The sequence below is a fragment of the Scophthalmus maximus genome, chromosome 6, assembly GCF_022379125.1.
Source record: "Scophthalmus maximus strain ysfricsl-2021 chromosome 6, ASM2237912v1, whole genome shotgun sequence".
NCBI lineage: Eukaryota > Metazoa > Chordata > Actinopteri > Pleuronectiformes > Scophthalmidae > Scophthalmus > Scophthalmus maximus.
The window spans coordinates 3,958,027-3,974,075 of record NC_061520.1 but is presented as its reverse complement, the minus strand read 5'-3'; the positions used below and the strand labels follow the sequence as shown (position 1 = coordinate 3,974,075).

General features: G+C 37.4%; 1 protein-coding gene across 1 annotated transcript; it reads right to left on the bottom strand.

Moving 5' to 3' along the window:
- Positions 1–668: 668 nt before the first annotated feature.
- LOC118308904 (CD276 antigen) lies at positions 669–12,867 on the bottom strand. The gene is made up of 7 exons (XM_047332485.1): positions 12,514–12,867; positions 7,484–7,816; positions 6,076–6,354; positions 5,368–5,484; positions 4,145–4,258; positions 3,560–3,673; positions 669–3,332 (listed from the first exon to the last, which is right to left on the bottom strand). Exons 1-7 carry the CDS (start codon positions 12,593–12,595, stop codon positions 3,301–3,303), a joined length of 1,071 nt encoding a protein of 356 aa, XP_047188441.1. The 5' UTR covers positions 12,596–12,867; the 3' UTR covers positions 669–3,300.
- Positions 12,868–16,049: the final 3,182 nt, after the last annotated feature.

Below are 16,049 nucleotides of genomic sequence, written 5' to 3'. Positions count from 1 at the left end.
GACGGTCACTTTTTGGCACCACACCTGTTCCGGAAGTGAATTTCCCACTCATTTTTTTTCCCATTGACATTTGATAAAATCCTTATAAAAAAGAGTTTTAAAGCTACGATATGACTCGAGCTACATTTTAAGAGCGAAGGAACTACTAAAGAATGCCTTTCCAACGACAGTTAGTCTTCTTTTTTAATTTTAACCTTCATCATCATCATCATCACTAGTGTTTATTTTGTTGATAAAAGATCATGTCATGTGGTGCAGCTTGTGTTTGTGTACGTATAAAGTGTAACCCTAGTAACCCTAACCCTGGCAAAAACCCTTAGTCTGCTGTGACATTTTTATGCTTTCATAAACTATCACTCTTTTTTTTTAAGTGCAAGTCTTTACAGACAGGAACAAACTTACCTCCAAAGATTTCAAATTAAAAGAACTTGGTACAAAGTGTAAAAATATGAATTGAAGATCCCTTTAAGGTCGGGGCTCATTTGAATTGCTTTATATGTATATTGCTGCGTAGTTTGTGGACGTATGAGGCCAATACAACACACATCACTTTTACATCATCTGCAAGAGAAAAACTTCTCACACGCAAAGAAGAATGTTTATCTTTTTTTAATACTTTAAAAAAAATACAGATTCTTACATGGAAATAACTCAAAGAAGGCGAAAGCTTGCGCTTTATACATTTATTTTTTATTTTTTAATTTATATTGCTGCGTAGCTTGTGAATGTATGAGGCCAATAAAACATAATCACTTTCACTTTATCTGCAAGACAAAACCTTCTCAGACACACAAAGATGAATGTTTGTCTTTTTTATACTTTTTCTTACCTGGAAATTCCACAAAGAAGGCAAAAGCTAGCGCTTGAAAAGTTTTGACAGGTTGTTAAGTTCAGTATCACAGCATGTCTCCAGTTCATACAGATCACATAACACAATTCCTCTAACAAGTCATTCATTCCATTCATAGTGCTGAAAAAGCTAATTAGAACTCTATATAGTCTAATTTATTGATGTCTCGTTTATGTTCTATGCATAACAATAAAGCTCAGTTCTGAAGTGGTTTGCATCAGAAAATACAGCTTGTTCAGAAGTAAAATCTGAACCACTTAACAGAACATGAGTCTCTGTACATCGGGAAGAATCTGGCACATTCACAGACATATATATCTTTAACTGAGAGGCACATTTTGAAAAGGTACAAGTCCAAAAAGAAATAACATGTTGGCTGACCACAAAGTGCATAATTCAAAAGAACACAATTAATGTGACAGTGAGAAGCTCTTCATAAAGTAGTAAAGTAGAAGTAATAATCACATTATTAATATTAATTTTTCTTAATACCTTACTCACCTTGGTTTTTTTCCTTCATCTGAGACTTTCTTTCAAACCATCGTCCTTCTCAACAAGGTTTTATTGGAAATTCTAGTGGACTGTGGGAGTGATTTAGCTTCTACGCTGTGGATCTGGATGTAACATTAAAGATGAGGACGTTTGTCGTCTTTGTACAAAGCAGCTGGTTTACAATCAATCGACGTAACGTCAAGGGTTCGACTTCGTCTGACTGACAACTACTGTGAGTAACAATGTTATGTTTCAAGCGTTCCAGGCACAGGTCTAAGTGAGAGGCACAACTTGAACTTCTTTCCCAAAAAGAAAAAGATTAAGCTGCTTTTGAATTTTAAACCTGAGGAGGCAGTGAACTTACTAAGCTGATGCTACAGATCCCTTTGGTTTTAGCACCTGACATTTTGGAAACCTATTTAAATTAATTCCAGCCCTGAAGAACAAAGGGAGGATAACTATGAAGGTAAATATGTAGACTGGATTAGTGAACCTGTGGAAGACCACGTGAGAACTCGTAGAAAAGATTGGAACGTATGTTGAAATTTTCACTCACAGAATAAAATATTCACAAACGTGTAGATCGATATTTACATGAATACACTGGCATCTGCAAACTTGTAATCTAACATTTACTCATATGAACTATTTTTACTCATTACGACCTCTCGAATCTGCCACTTCAACTTCACAAGTGACGTTCTGCTCTGGGTTCACCTCCATCAATTCGTTACCGAACTCAAACAGTGAAGCATTCATTTTAAGAAAAGGCATTAGAAATTAATTTTTTTTATTGTTTATAGTTTTACTTCAATCATTACCACGTATATTTTACTTCTTCCTGTGGATCAGTGTTTTGACAGTATTGTCTGGAGTTGGATCGTTTTTCTGTCATAACGAGAAAACAATCTCGATTAATTCTGGTATTTCCTGAGACGAGCCGATGGTAACCGATTCAGGTGAACCCAGATGCGAACGTTACCTGGAGGATGACATAATGTGTCAATATGTGACCGACACCGGCGCGTTAGGCGGGCGTGGCTCACGGTGATAAGCCGAGACTTTCAGTTTTAGGACTTCTGCTGTGGGGAGATCGAGTCCAGCTCCCTGCGATCTGACAAGAATTATATTTTCTTAAATGTATTTGTTCATAGGTGGCTGTGAATGAGTGCTTACTTTTAAAACCATATATGCCGCTGTAGATATGATACGCGTCATGGAAATTGAATTGTAATATGTAATATGTTTGTGAATGAGTGACATATTTCTTCTGTGAATTCAAATTCAGAACACAGATGTGAATATTTTCTGAGTGAAAATTTCAACGTACAGGTTCAAATCTTTTCTACAAGTTCACAAATCCAGTCTACAAGCGCTTGCATTGTGCAAAATATTTACCTTCAAAGATAACTGGGCTGAGTTTGAGCGAGGCAGGTCTGTGCTCCCCCTCCACAAAATGTCTTGGAAATCAGTTCACTAGTTTTTGAATAATGCTGCTGGTTGTTTGACAGAGAAGCTGACGACATCAGCTCCATGGCTCTTGGTTCAAGTAATTATACAAAGACTTATTTTCTTTTTTTCACCAGAGGATCTGAAGTAGTGATTATGAAAGTCCTGAATAATAAATATCAATTTTAAAAAAACTATTAAAAAGGGCAGTGAGCAGAGATGTAATCCAAAACACTTCATGTAGAAGTCAGTGAATATTTTCCTCACCGTCCACCAGCTGTCAGGTCGGTGTGGAACACAACATTTAAATAGGTTTCCAAAATGTCAGGTGCTAAAACCAAAGGGATCTGTAGCATCAGCTTAGTAAGATCACTGCCCCCTCAGGTTTAAAAAATCCAAAAGCAGCTTAATCTTTTTCTTTTTGGGTGAACATCACCCACCGACACCTTAAAAGACATTCGAGCGACGGACGTTACAAAATCCTGGGTTTGAGCTTCTTTACGAGCAAGTCAGGCAGAACCGTTCCACCACAGACCAGAACCTGCAGAAAAAAGAAGACAAACGTGTTTTTTTAACGTTAGGTCCACTTTAGTTTTGTACAGAGAAAATTCAAACAAACATTTTAAATGTAATTTCTCAAATCCACAACAAGCCCACGTTGCTGCTGCGCCTGCGTCAGGGAGACGGTTGCTAACTGAGCTGGACAGTATTCACTGGGCTGATCTACCGCGATTGATGATAGTTAACATTTGAAGCGGTAGAACTAACCGTTGGGAGTTTCACTGTGGTGTACCGCCAAACCGGTATCTGTTCCTTCGACAACCTGTATTACACAAGCCTCGTCTCCTGAAGGAGCAGGAACGTTCCCCAGCTGACCAGAACCTGTGGAAGAAGAAAAGAAACAGGTTTTTATAACATTAGTCAACTTTTGTTTTGTACAGAGACAATTCACAAAACAATTTCATTTTAATTTCTCCTATCATCTTTTAAAGTTCTGATTATGTGTGTGTGTATTAAAACAGAAACAAAAATGGCAATGATTGCTAAGTCAATGTCATTATCACAAAACCTTTTGATAAAAAAAGAAAATGAGGTTTAACATTTCACAGTTTAACCATAATTTATCATAAATAACTACAAAAATGAAAAGAAAACACAAAGGCAACCAAATATCTAGCTCTTGAATTAAGAAAATTAACTTATCTTTATTTAAAACGTAAAACAGAATTTAGCCTCTTCTCTGCATTGTTTATTCATGTATAATAAGTTTTCATATGGGCCACCACCACGCAGATACTGACATGTCATGGATCAGGAAATTTGAAAATGAACATTTGAAATGGTAGAACTAACCGTCGGGAGTTCCACCGTGGTGTACCGCCGAACCGTTAACCATTTCATCACCAGACAGTTTGAGAAGAACCAACTGCACTGAAGTAGAAGAACTTTTCCCCTGCTGACCAGAACCTGCAGAAAAAGAAAACAAACGTGTTTTTATAACATTAGGTCAACTTTTGTTTTGTACAGAGATAATTCACACAAACATTTTAATTTTAATTTCTTTTATCATCTTTTAAAGTTCTGATTTCAAACAGAAAGTGGAGACTGACCAAACTTTACTAGAGGGAATTTTTCTCCGAGTGATCAAAGCTACTTCACCAACAGACCATATAAAATATATATAAGTAATATTTATATTTTAAATCCAGTCTGGGATGAAGGGTCCCTGTTAGGTCAGTACTCAGAACAACTGTCTCATGTTTATACATCTAATGTAATGTAATTGTAACCTTTTCATGTATATCTGTACTTAGGCATTTGAACATCGATAACAAAGAACATGATGTAGCCACATTGTACACACATTGTAGTAGTGCAGTACCTGGAGTGGGAACAAGGGAATCAAGGCTTTCTTTAAGGGCCTGATTGTAAATGGTGGGAGACTCACAATAGCCTCGACGGAGGCGAGTGAAAGTGTAGCTCTTCCCATTTAAACGCGAATGCAAACCAGAATTGACCGTGTGGGTGAACGGGGACACTGAAAAAGGCGCTAGAGAGTTCAACAACAGAAAACCACTGAGCATTAGAGGGAACCTGCGAGGGAACGGTTTGTGGGTTAGGAACATTCGGTGCGCGTGGCTGAGCTGCAGCATCTACAGCCTTCAAGTCCTCAACAAAACGCCACTCAGTTGGGAGACCATGATCTGTGATTGTCTTAACAGGGAGGACAGGAGTTCGTACAGGTCAGTCATCGCAGGGCACAATTACACCTGCTTCCAAAAGGGATTTGAAAACGGGGGATTCGAACAGGTGCACAGTTTTCAATGAGACCGATCATACTTGTGAGCGGCCCAGAGAGACACAGGTACTTGGGACAAGGCGGGAGTCGCTGCAGCTTCAGCAGACGAGAGAGGGTGAGGTTATGACCACTGGGGGGTTAAGAAACACGGGGGTGTGACCGAAGAACATAAGAAAACTATTTCTTGTGTCTGTGTCAGGGAGACAGACACAATTGTCAAGACTCTAAACATCAGATACATATAAAGAATTTTTATATAATACATTGTTAAACTTACCTTTATCACGTTTGATGCGACAAGTCTTGAAAAGCACAAATAGAACGACACCGACAACAAGAAGAGTCAAAACTACACCGACAACAAATCCAACAGCAAACTTCCATCCATGATTCTCTGAAACAGACAGAAAGTTGGTGTCACTTCACATCATGTGGATCAGACTGGACTTCACAACCTTCACACAGAGAACAACCACATGTGAACATGCTCCTATGATCTGAAGTCATGAGCAGAAGAAAACACCAGTTGTGGTTTTCTCCGTCCTGAGTCGAGGTCGTGACGGACTCTGATTAGATCTCGACAGCTGATGTTAAGAAACAGGGTTCCCAAACTTTTCAGGCCGCGTCCCCCAAAATAACAGTCACAGAGAGTTGGTGTTTGTGACAGTGATGTTCAGTAAAGTATCAGAATAATCAACATCCATAACAGTCTTGGTCGACCTCAGTCCTCAGCAGAGTGGACCTTTATCTACTAGTTTAAGTTTAGAAACAGCAACATGTCCACAGACTGTGGGTTTCGTCTGGTGACAGTCTGATAACTGTGTTTAACTGATAGAATGAATCTGTCAAAATACTTCATGTAAATCACTAGACTTCCCAGTTTGTTTTATGATCAGTCTGAAGATCTGCAAACATGCAGGAAAATGAACAACACATGAATAATCTTAATTATCCGAATGAAAAGCAGAAATACAAAGAAACTCACTATGAACACGAACATAAGTCTCAGCATGTGTCTGATGGTTGATCTCGTCCTGTGTGGAGACACAGCGATAGTAGTCGGTCTTGGTCACAGTAGTTTGGAGGACGATGTCGTAGCTGCCTCCTCTTTCTGAGACCTGAGGTTCTTCAGCAGGAACAATGTTTCCAGCTCTGTCCTGCCACTGGACACGTGGTTTTGGAGACGCACCATGAACTTCACACTGCAGCTGAACTCCGTCTTCTGTTTCACCAAGTGTTTTGATGGACGGTTTTGGAGCTGCTCCTGTGAACATTAAGAATAATTTATGAAGGTTACAGGATTAAACATGTTAAAAATACCAGGACCCTTTGTTCACCTGGTCTCTGTTTGTATATTTACAGGGTGTTTAAAAGGAGAGAAAACACAAAGGAAGAGAGAGAAACATGTCCACCTCCAAAGCTTCAGTTACAGATCCCTGCTCTGTTTGACAGAACGTGATGCTTCAAATATGTCACTTTTCACAATTAACTAAGCAGCGGCAGCGAGGACGACAGGTCTCACTGTTCACAACCAGAGCTCAGAGGAAGACTCTCCGAAAGCAGAAACAGATGATCAGTCATGTGGGTGGAATGTTCACTACGTCAGAACTTATTCGGTTTCCATCTTGCATTTTGGAAATTAACACTATTTTAAATATTTTTATATATGTTTTTCTAATGTGATACTTCAAAATGTATATAAAATAGTTTGATGTGAACACAGCTACAGTCTCCTCCTGTATTCACTGCTCATAACGTCGGTCATATTGTCTCAAGTTGTGTGTGATGATATTTAACGTAAATCACACTGACGTCTTTAACGTTCGGATCATATTCATCCAGAGCTCGTTCACATCTGAGAAGATGTTGTTGACTCAGGTCGTCACGGTTACATCTGTGTCACACGCTACAACTCTCCACTGTGACACGTGACGTCAGAGTCAGGTCAGAAACTTTCTACACCTTCGTCTGTACTGTACATTCTGTCGTCAGCTGGTTCTGTCAGTAACATGTTTGTGTGATTCGAAACGTTTTAATCCAGTGAAGCAGAAATCTTCAATTTGAATAAACTTTATTGATGCAGCTCTTTTCTTCACACTCTGTTTTGGTTCTAACTGGTCAAAACAAGTGTGAGTTCACAAACAGCTGCTGCCTCCAGCTGCAGGACTCTGACCTGAACAAGAACAGACGCAGTACAGACGGACTGAGGACAGACACCACAGACCTCTGTTACTGTGTGTGTGTGTGCGTGTGTGTGCGTGTGTGTGTGTGTGTGTGGACAGTAGCTACAGAGCATCATTTCTGCTGGTCCTAATGTTACTATGTATCAAGAGCAACTACAAAGAAGAAAACCTTACACATTGCTATTTTAATGGTTTTTTGAAAGTCCTCACCAACAACAAGCTCACTGTGGAATGTTCGTCCTGGCAAAAGATGTGGAAGCACACAGGTGTAGTTTCCGCTGTCAGCAATCTGAGTGTTTCTGATAAGTATGGAGGCGTTTCCGTCCTTCAGCTCTTCCTCAAAATGTGAGACCCGTCCTTTGTACTGCTCGTCCTGGCCCAGATAGCCGTTTCCGTAATAAGAACCAGCAACGTACAGGAAGACCTCCAGACCATCTTTCCTCCAGTCGAACACCGTTCCTCTGAGGTTCTCCTTGTTTGTCATAGAGCAGGGTAACGTGACAGAATCCCTCTCTTTAATGATGAATTTTTCCACACTTGTCCCTGAAAGAAGAAGCGTAAATCAATCAATATGTTTAAACACAGATTAATCAAGTTTACGCAAAACAGATGACTTTAATGATTCATATCACTTGAATTAATACCAGTTTACAATTGAACAACATGATCATTTCTGGAGGATTTGTGTGCTGCTGGCGAACGTTGTGCCTCATGTGGAGGTGGTGGTAGGGATGCACAATATATACTGTGTATATATATATATATTCCATCCTAATGAAAACCTCCCCTCATTCTCCCTCAACAACACTGTCTGGCTCAAGCTTTCACTTTTAAACTTCACTGTGTACATCTCAACAGGGCCATGAATTATTCTCTGTTTTTACCATTTGTGAATATCTGCCTCATTGACGGATCATATGAGCCTGAACAGGCGGAGCGGTTCGAGTTGAGCCTCCAGCTCGTCGGACGCGACCCGATCCTGAGTGGACGGCTTGTCCCAACACATCTGTTCTCACCAGGCTGGACATGTAACGTCATGACATTTTACATCACGGTTGTAGTGACCAAAATGATCACGTATCAGTATTATTGCAGAATTTAAAATAGAATTTTCAAAAAGATACATAAACCTTTCAAAAGAACAGCTCATTGTTCTTTTCTTTCTTCTTGCAAAAAAGAAAAAAAGCACCAGGAAGAGACCAAAAATCGTATCTTGCGTTGAGATGTGAATGGAGGAGTATTTGGGCCAGACATAAGAAAATTAGAGGAGGAAGATTTTTCTTTTATCTTGCATTTCGAGGATAAAGTCGCAATGTCGAGAATGAAGTTGAAATATTATATTGAGAATAAAGTTGAAATGTCAAGAAAAAGTTGAAATATTATATCAACAATAAAGTTGTAATGTCGAGAATGAAGTTGAAATATTATATCGAGAATAAAGTCAAAATGTTGAGAAAAAGTTGAAATATTATATTGAGAATAAAGTTGAAATGTCGAGAATGAAGTTGAAATATTATATCGAGAATAAAGTCAAAATGTTGAGAAAAAGTTGAAATATTATATTGAGAATAAAGTTGAAATGTCGAGAATGAAGTTGAAATATTATATCGAGAATAAAGTCAAAATGTTGAGAAAAAGTTGAAATATTATATTGAGAATAAAGTTGAAATGTCGAGAATGAAGTTGAAATATTATATCGAGAATAAAGTCAAAATGTCGAGAAAAAGTTGAAATATTATATTGAGAATAAAGTTGTAATGTCAAGATAAAGTTGAAATACTTCAAGAATAAAGTCGAAATGTCGAGAAAAAGTTGAAATATTATATTGACAATAAAGTTGAAATGTCGAGAATGAAGTTGAAATATTATATCGAGAATAAAGTCGCAATGTCGAGAATGAAGTTGAAATATTATATTGACAATAAAGTTGAACTGTCGAGAATGAAGTTGAAATATTAAATTGACAATAAAGTTCGAATGTCGATAATGAAGTTGAAATATTATATTGACAATAAAGTTGAAATGTCGAGATAAAGTTGAAATACTTCAACAATAAAGTTGAAATGTCGAGATAAAGTTGAAATATTATATCGAGAATAAAGTCGAAATGTCGAGAATGAAGTTGAAATATTATATTGACAATAAAGTTGAAATGTCGAGAATGAAGTTGAAATATTAAATTGACAATAAAGTCGAAATGTCGAGATAAAGTTGAAATACTTCAAGAATAAAGTCGAAATGTCGAGATAAAGTTGAAATATTATATTGAGAATAAAGTTGAAATGTCGAGAATGAAGTTGAAATATTAAATTGACAATAAAGTCGAAATGTCGAGAATGAAGTTGAAATATTATATCGAGAATAAAGTCAAAATGTCGAGAAAAAGTTGAAATATTAAATTGAGAATAAAGTTGTAATGTCAAGATAAAGTTGAAATACTTCAAGAATAAAGTCGAAATGTCGAGAAAAAGTTGAAATATTATATTGACAATAAAGTTGAAATGTCGAGAATGAAGTTGAAATATTATATCGAGAATAAAGTCGCAATGTCGAGAATGAAGTTGAAATATTATATTGACAATAAAGTTGAAATGTCGAGAATGAAGTTGAAATATTAAATTGACAATAAAGTTCGAATGTCGAGAATGAAGTTGAAATATTATATTGACAATAAAGTTGAAATGTCGAGATAAAGTTGAAATACTTCAAGAATAAAGTTGAAATGTCGAAATAAAGTTGAAATATTATATCGAGAATAAAGTCGAAATGTCGAGAATGAAGTTGAAATATTATATTGACAATAAAGTTGAAATGTCGAGAATGAAGTTGAAATATTAAATTGACAATAAAGTCGAAATGTCGAGATAAAGTTGAAATACTTCAAGAATAAAGTCGAAATGTCGAGATAAAGTTGAAATATTATATTGACAATAAAGTTGAAATGTCGAGAATGAAGTTGAAATATTAAATTGACAATAAAGTCGAAATGTCGAGAATGAAGTTGAAATATTATATCGAGAATAAAGTCAAAATGTTGAGAAAAAGTTGAAATATTATATTGAGAATAAAGTTGAAATGTCGAGAATGAAGTTGAAATATTATATCAAGAATAAAGTCAAAATGTTGAGAAAAAGTTGAAATATTATATTGAGAATAAAGTTGTAATGTCGAGAATGAAGTTGAAATATTATATTGACAATAAAGTTGAAATGTCGAGAATGAAGTTGAAATATTAAATTGACAATAAAGTCGAAATGTCGAGATAAAGTTGAAATACTTCAAGAATAAAGTCGAAATGTCGAGAAAAAGTTGAAATATTATATCGAGAATAAAGTCGCAATGTCGAGAATGAAGTTGAAATATTATATTGACAATAAAGTCGAAATGTCTAGAATGAAGTTGAAATATTAAATTGACAATAAAGTTCGAATGTCGAGAATGAAGTTGAAATATTATATTGACAATAAAGTTGAAATGTCGAGAATGAAGTTGAAATATTATATTCAGAATAAAGTCGCAATGTCGAGATAAAGTTGAAATACTTCAAGAATAAAGTCGAAATGTCGAGAAAAAGTTGAAATATTATATCGAGAATAAAGTCGCAATGTCGAGAATGAAGTTGAAATATTATATTGACAATAAAGTCGAAATGTCGAGAATGAAGTTGAAATATTATATCGAGAATAAAGTTCGAATGTCGAGAATGAAGTTGAAATATTATATTGACAATAAAGTTGAAATGTCGAGATAAAGTTGAAATACTTCAAGAATAAAGTTGAAATGTCGAGATAAAGTTGAAATATTATATTGACAATAAAGTTGAAATGTCGAGAATGAAGTTGAAATATTAAATTGACAATAAAGTCGAAATGTCGAGATAAAGTTGAAATACTTCAAGAATAAAGTCGAAATGTCGAGATAAAGTTGAAATATTATATTGACAATAAAGTTGAAATGTCGAGAATGAAGTTGAAATATTATATTGACAATAAAGTTGAAATGTCCAGAATGAAGTTGAAATATTAAATTGACAATAAAGTTCGAATGTCGAGAACGAAGTTTAAATATTATATTGACAATAAAGTTGAAATGTCGAGATAAAGTTGAAATACTTCAAGAATAAAGTTGAAATGTCGAGATAAAGTTGAAATATTATATCGAGAATAAAGTCGAAATGTCGAGAATGAAGTTGAAATATTATATTGACAATAAAGTTGAAATGTCGAGAATGAAGTTGAAATATTAAATTGACAATAAAGTCGAAATGTCGAGATAAAGTTGAAATATTATATTGACAATAAAGTTCAAATGTCGAGAATGAAGTTGAAATATTAAATTGACAATAAAGTCGAAATGTCGAGATAAAGTTGAAATACTTCAAGAATAAAGTCGAAATTTCGAGATAAAGTTTAAATATTATATCGAGAATAAAGTCGAAATGTCGAGATAAAGTTGAAATATTACTCTTGAAATGTGAAATACATTTAAGAACCTTCCCCCTCACTGTTCCGTAGACGCGTCTGTCCAGCGGCTCTCCCTCGGTCTCCAGTGAGCAGGAGTGAGAGTGAACAGAACCTCGACATGTAGTCACATGACTGATTCTCAGAGCCACAACCCACGTTGCTGCTGCGCCTGCGTCAGCGAGACTGTTGCTCACTGAGCTGGACATTATTGACTGGGCTGATGTTTGAATGATAATTAACATTTGCAACGGTAGAACTAACTGTCGGTAGTTTAATCCCTTCACCAGGCATTACATTAACGTGTCCTGAATCAAACATGTAAATTAACATAAACATATGAAGTCCGTTCACGAAGACCAAATGATGCTGTACTAATAATAAAAAAAAAAATAATACATTTTTTTAAGCCAGTCTGACTTTAGAGATGTCTCTGTTCTCAATGTGTGTGTGTGTGTGTGAGTTGGTGGGTAGGGGCGGGGCTCAGAGAGGGAAAGGGGCGGGGCTCAGAGAGGGAGAGGAGAACCAGGAGTCTCTTTCTTTAATTCTTTTTAATATTTTCTGTTGTATTTTGTACATACCTATTGCTTTTTTTTAAATTTCTCTCTATTTTCTTCTGTCCACTCTGCTAGTGTAATGTCCAAATGTCCCCACCGTGGCCCCGATGAAGGTTTATCTTGTCTTATCTCAACAAACGTATTTGTGGATCATAAGCACTTTCACTTCCTGTTCCTCCCCTCGACGACAAACCGCTGCGAGCTGAACATTTGTTTTTCTTACCGTCTGTGTTCGTCCAAGCGGCTGCGGTCGAAGCCAGGAGACCCGCGGAGAGCCGGAGGAGCAGGAGCCTCGGGAACAACATCGTGTTTCTTCTCCTCGACGTTCGTTCTCCCACCGGACGAGAGACGCTAGCTCGTTAGCGCTAGATGCTAACGCCGTCAAAATACACCAGCTATACGTCAAATAAGTATCCGTTTAGATATTAAAAGTTAAAACGCCCAGAAGAGAATGGCCAGCGGAAGTATTCGAGCACGTTCAAATCCAGTGCAATGTGCCAGTTACTCGGTACAACATGACACTTAACTACCGACTGACACAAACCGAAAGTAAAAACAACGGAACAAACTGACGTCATCATTCTCATCTTCTTCCTCTTCCTTTTTTTTTTTTTTAAACCAGCGTTATGGCGCAATACCGCCACCTACTGTTGAAGTGTGAGCCAGCGTTTTCTACCCAAAACAAAATTATAATAAGTAAATAAAAATGTAGCAATTTGAATGAATAAATCAATTGAATCCTTTGCACAAGTCGCGTCTCCTTCAAGTGGCGGAACAGACTTTTTTATCCCAATAGAAAAATATCTCTTTTAAAGTCATCTCTTTGACTCCAAGTCTCCCGATTCCCCTCTTCAATGCTTCTCGCCCTTGTGTGTATTTGTGGCAGTGTAAGAACACATGCGCCACTGATTCCTCCGTGTTACAGTTATCACTTAACCCTGAGGGATGTTTGCCTACTAGACGCGGTGTTTTATTCAGTTTGGTACGTCCCACTCTCAGTCTTGTGAGTATGTTCTCATCTTTGGTGCTCCTTTGACCTTTCCTCTCCGTGCCCACTTGTCGCTGCGCTGCACAGAGGTGTCGTCCTGTATCTACTGTATCCCAACTGTGCTGTCGCCCTTTGATGATGTTTCCTTTAATGAGTCCTTTTGCGTCTGATTTACTAATCGGGATGTTCATTATATTTTCTTTTTCCAGTGCCCGTTTCACCAACGTGTCTGCAATTTCATTGCCTTTAATCCCTCTGTGAGCTGGTATCCGCATAAATGTGACCACAATATTCATATGCTTTAATCTGTATAATGTTTCACAAAATATCATTTACTATATCCTGCCTACTGTGAGATGTAATGGACTGCAGTGAAATTAATGATGAGCTTGAATCAGTGCAAAGAATAACTTTTCTGACCTGTATTTCTTCTATTTTCTGTAGCGCAGTTGCAATTGCCATCATTTCGACTGTGTACACTGACCAATGGTCTGATGTTCTTCTTTTAGCAGAGATTTTTAAAGCTGGTATATTGAAGGCAAATCCTGTGTGCCCTGTACTAGACCCTTGGACGCATCTGTATATACAGAGAGACCTACTTGACGCTAACGGGGATGACGAAGAAAACTTTCTTTTTCTATTTTATGTTATTCTCATCAGATTCTGTTTCTAGTTTCTTTTTTTATCATCACACTTTTCCCTGTGCTGCTACACTTTGTGCTGCTGGGTCGATCCTGAATTTCCCCCATGGGGGATAAATAAACGTTCATCTTATCTTTTCTTTGTAAAACTAATCAATTATTCATATTTTGACCTGTTATAATAAAACCTTAGAGGTTAAAATGTCCAAACCAGACTTCGTCCATGTCAAAGTTCATCTGATTTTACTGTACAGTTTATGAGAAATATAGAAAGGGGAAGTTCTGACTACTTTACAACAGTCATAATTTCCTTCTTTTTTTAGCTGTCATTCAAGAAAATTCTTCATGGGGTGACTCTCAGTCAAGATGAGCCTGACAATGACCACAACAAATCTTATTACATTTGACTGAAGAATTCATGAGAAGTTTAAAGGGGAACGTCACATTCAACTGAAACCAATGATTTTTTGACTCTTCGGAGGCAAAAACCAGTGTTGATTTACTGTATTTAAATAAGTAAATATTTGTTTTTTAAAACGTTCAGTTTCACACTAGACTTACATACAGTGTTTACGTGTCTGACTTCTTATTAATATCTGGTGTCAGGATAGATAAGTGTTAATAAGAAACATTATACAGGTCACATGTTGGTTTTGGACACTAGAGGGCGCCACATTACAAAGAATGAAACCGAATTCAGTCCAGGATCTGCAACATGATGTCACTGATCAGGGGAATTTATTTTACGAGTGTGTGTGTGTGTGTGTGTGTGTGTGTGTGTGTGTGTGTGTGTGTGTGTGTGTGTGTGTGTGTGTGTGTGTGTGTCATGCACAGGTGAGGGTGAGGTAATGACTCGTGCTCTGTCACAGGAATGAGGAAGCAGTAACGACTGTTGAAAACACCCGAGGGAGGGGGGATTGATTGATTGGTTGATTGATTTGTAGTCATCTCGAACCATCAACAAAAAAAAAAAAATCAGATAAAATTACAAAGACAAAACACAAACACAGATAAATCTCTCATAACAAGGGTGCGTTCGAGGAGGAGCAGGGAGAAGAAGCATAGTGCTTATATAGTCCTGCTCCAACTTTACAATATCGTATTGTTGCAAAAAAACAAAACAGAAAACAAATATATGCATATATGCTGCATGTATGTATGTATGCAGGTCATAAGCGCGCCGTCATCCAATGGGGGGCAAACACAACGTTTACGTCATGGCTCCGACTTGACTCCTCCTCCGTCGGTTCTCTGTCTGTCAGGGGGCGTGGCCTCCCTGAGGTCCGCACACCTGTTCCTGCTCGATGACGTCATGTCCCGCTGCACTGCGGCTCTGACTCGTCGCCATGTTGTTCGGCCTCGACCGTGGTTCAACACTCGGACAGTTTCTTCTCAGTCACGAGCTGACAACATGAGGAACTCTGTCTGGAATCATGACGTGATGCAAGTCACCAACACATGCACGTTATTAATATCATGTTTCATGCAAGGCTGCAGGTCTGCCTTTGAGTTATAGCTGCAGAATGAGACGGAAAAAGGATGAAATTATTTCTCAACAGTTCTCAAAAGTTTCTTGAATTATTTAATACATCATTCATATTCTTATTATTGTATATTGCACATCTTAGATGTTGTACAATGTTCAATTTCTTGGGGTGGGGGTGCCGATCAGAAATCTCATGACAGGAGAAGATCCTAAATCACAGAACAGCCCGTCCTGGGTCTTTTTGTGAGCTGGAGGCTTCAGGTTTCCACTTTCATCAAACTTTTGTGAGAGTGTTTCCGCCTGCAGATGTTTCACTCCGATTTAAACTCAAGAGAAACTTTCAGCAGATGAATGTGGAAAAAAAAAGAAAGAAGCTTCCTGGTGTCCAACGCTGTACATGCACCGAGTAATGATAAGCAGATAGGTGATGATAACTGATAACACTATTATTCAGATCGAGGCACTGAGCTACTATGCCGATACCGATAAGTTACTTGTCCCTGCATGAAAAGAAGAAATATCCCTTTGGTATTTGTTGGAGTCACGACTGTCATGTGCTAGCAGCATGAAATATTATGATCAGATGCTCGGACCCGACACTGGCATCAGCATCGACGCATCCCAGTAGGCAGCAAGCAGTTCTG

What these genes read in the sequence shown, in the direction of transcription:
- LOC118308904 (XM_047332485.1), bottom strand. Translation starts at nt 12,595, where the DNA reads ATGTTGTTCCCGAGGCTCCTGCTCCTCCGGCTCTCCGCGGGTCTCCTG. An exon ending in TCGCATCAAACGTGATAAAG is followed by an intron (nt 4,259 to 5,367) that starts GTAAGTTTAACA and finishes CTTTTTCTGCAG; the next exon opens with GTTCTGGTCAGCAGGGGAAA. An exon ending in CCACGGTGGAACTCCCGACG is followed by an intron (nt 3,674 to 4,144) that starts GTTAGTTCTACC and finishes CTTCTTCCACAG; the next exon opens with GTTCTGGTCAGCTGGGGAAC.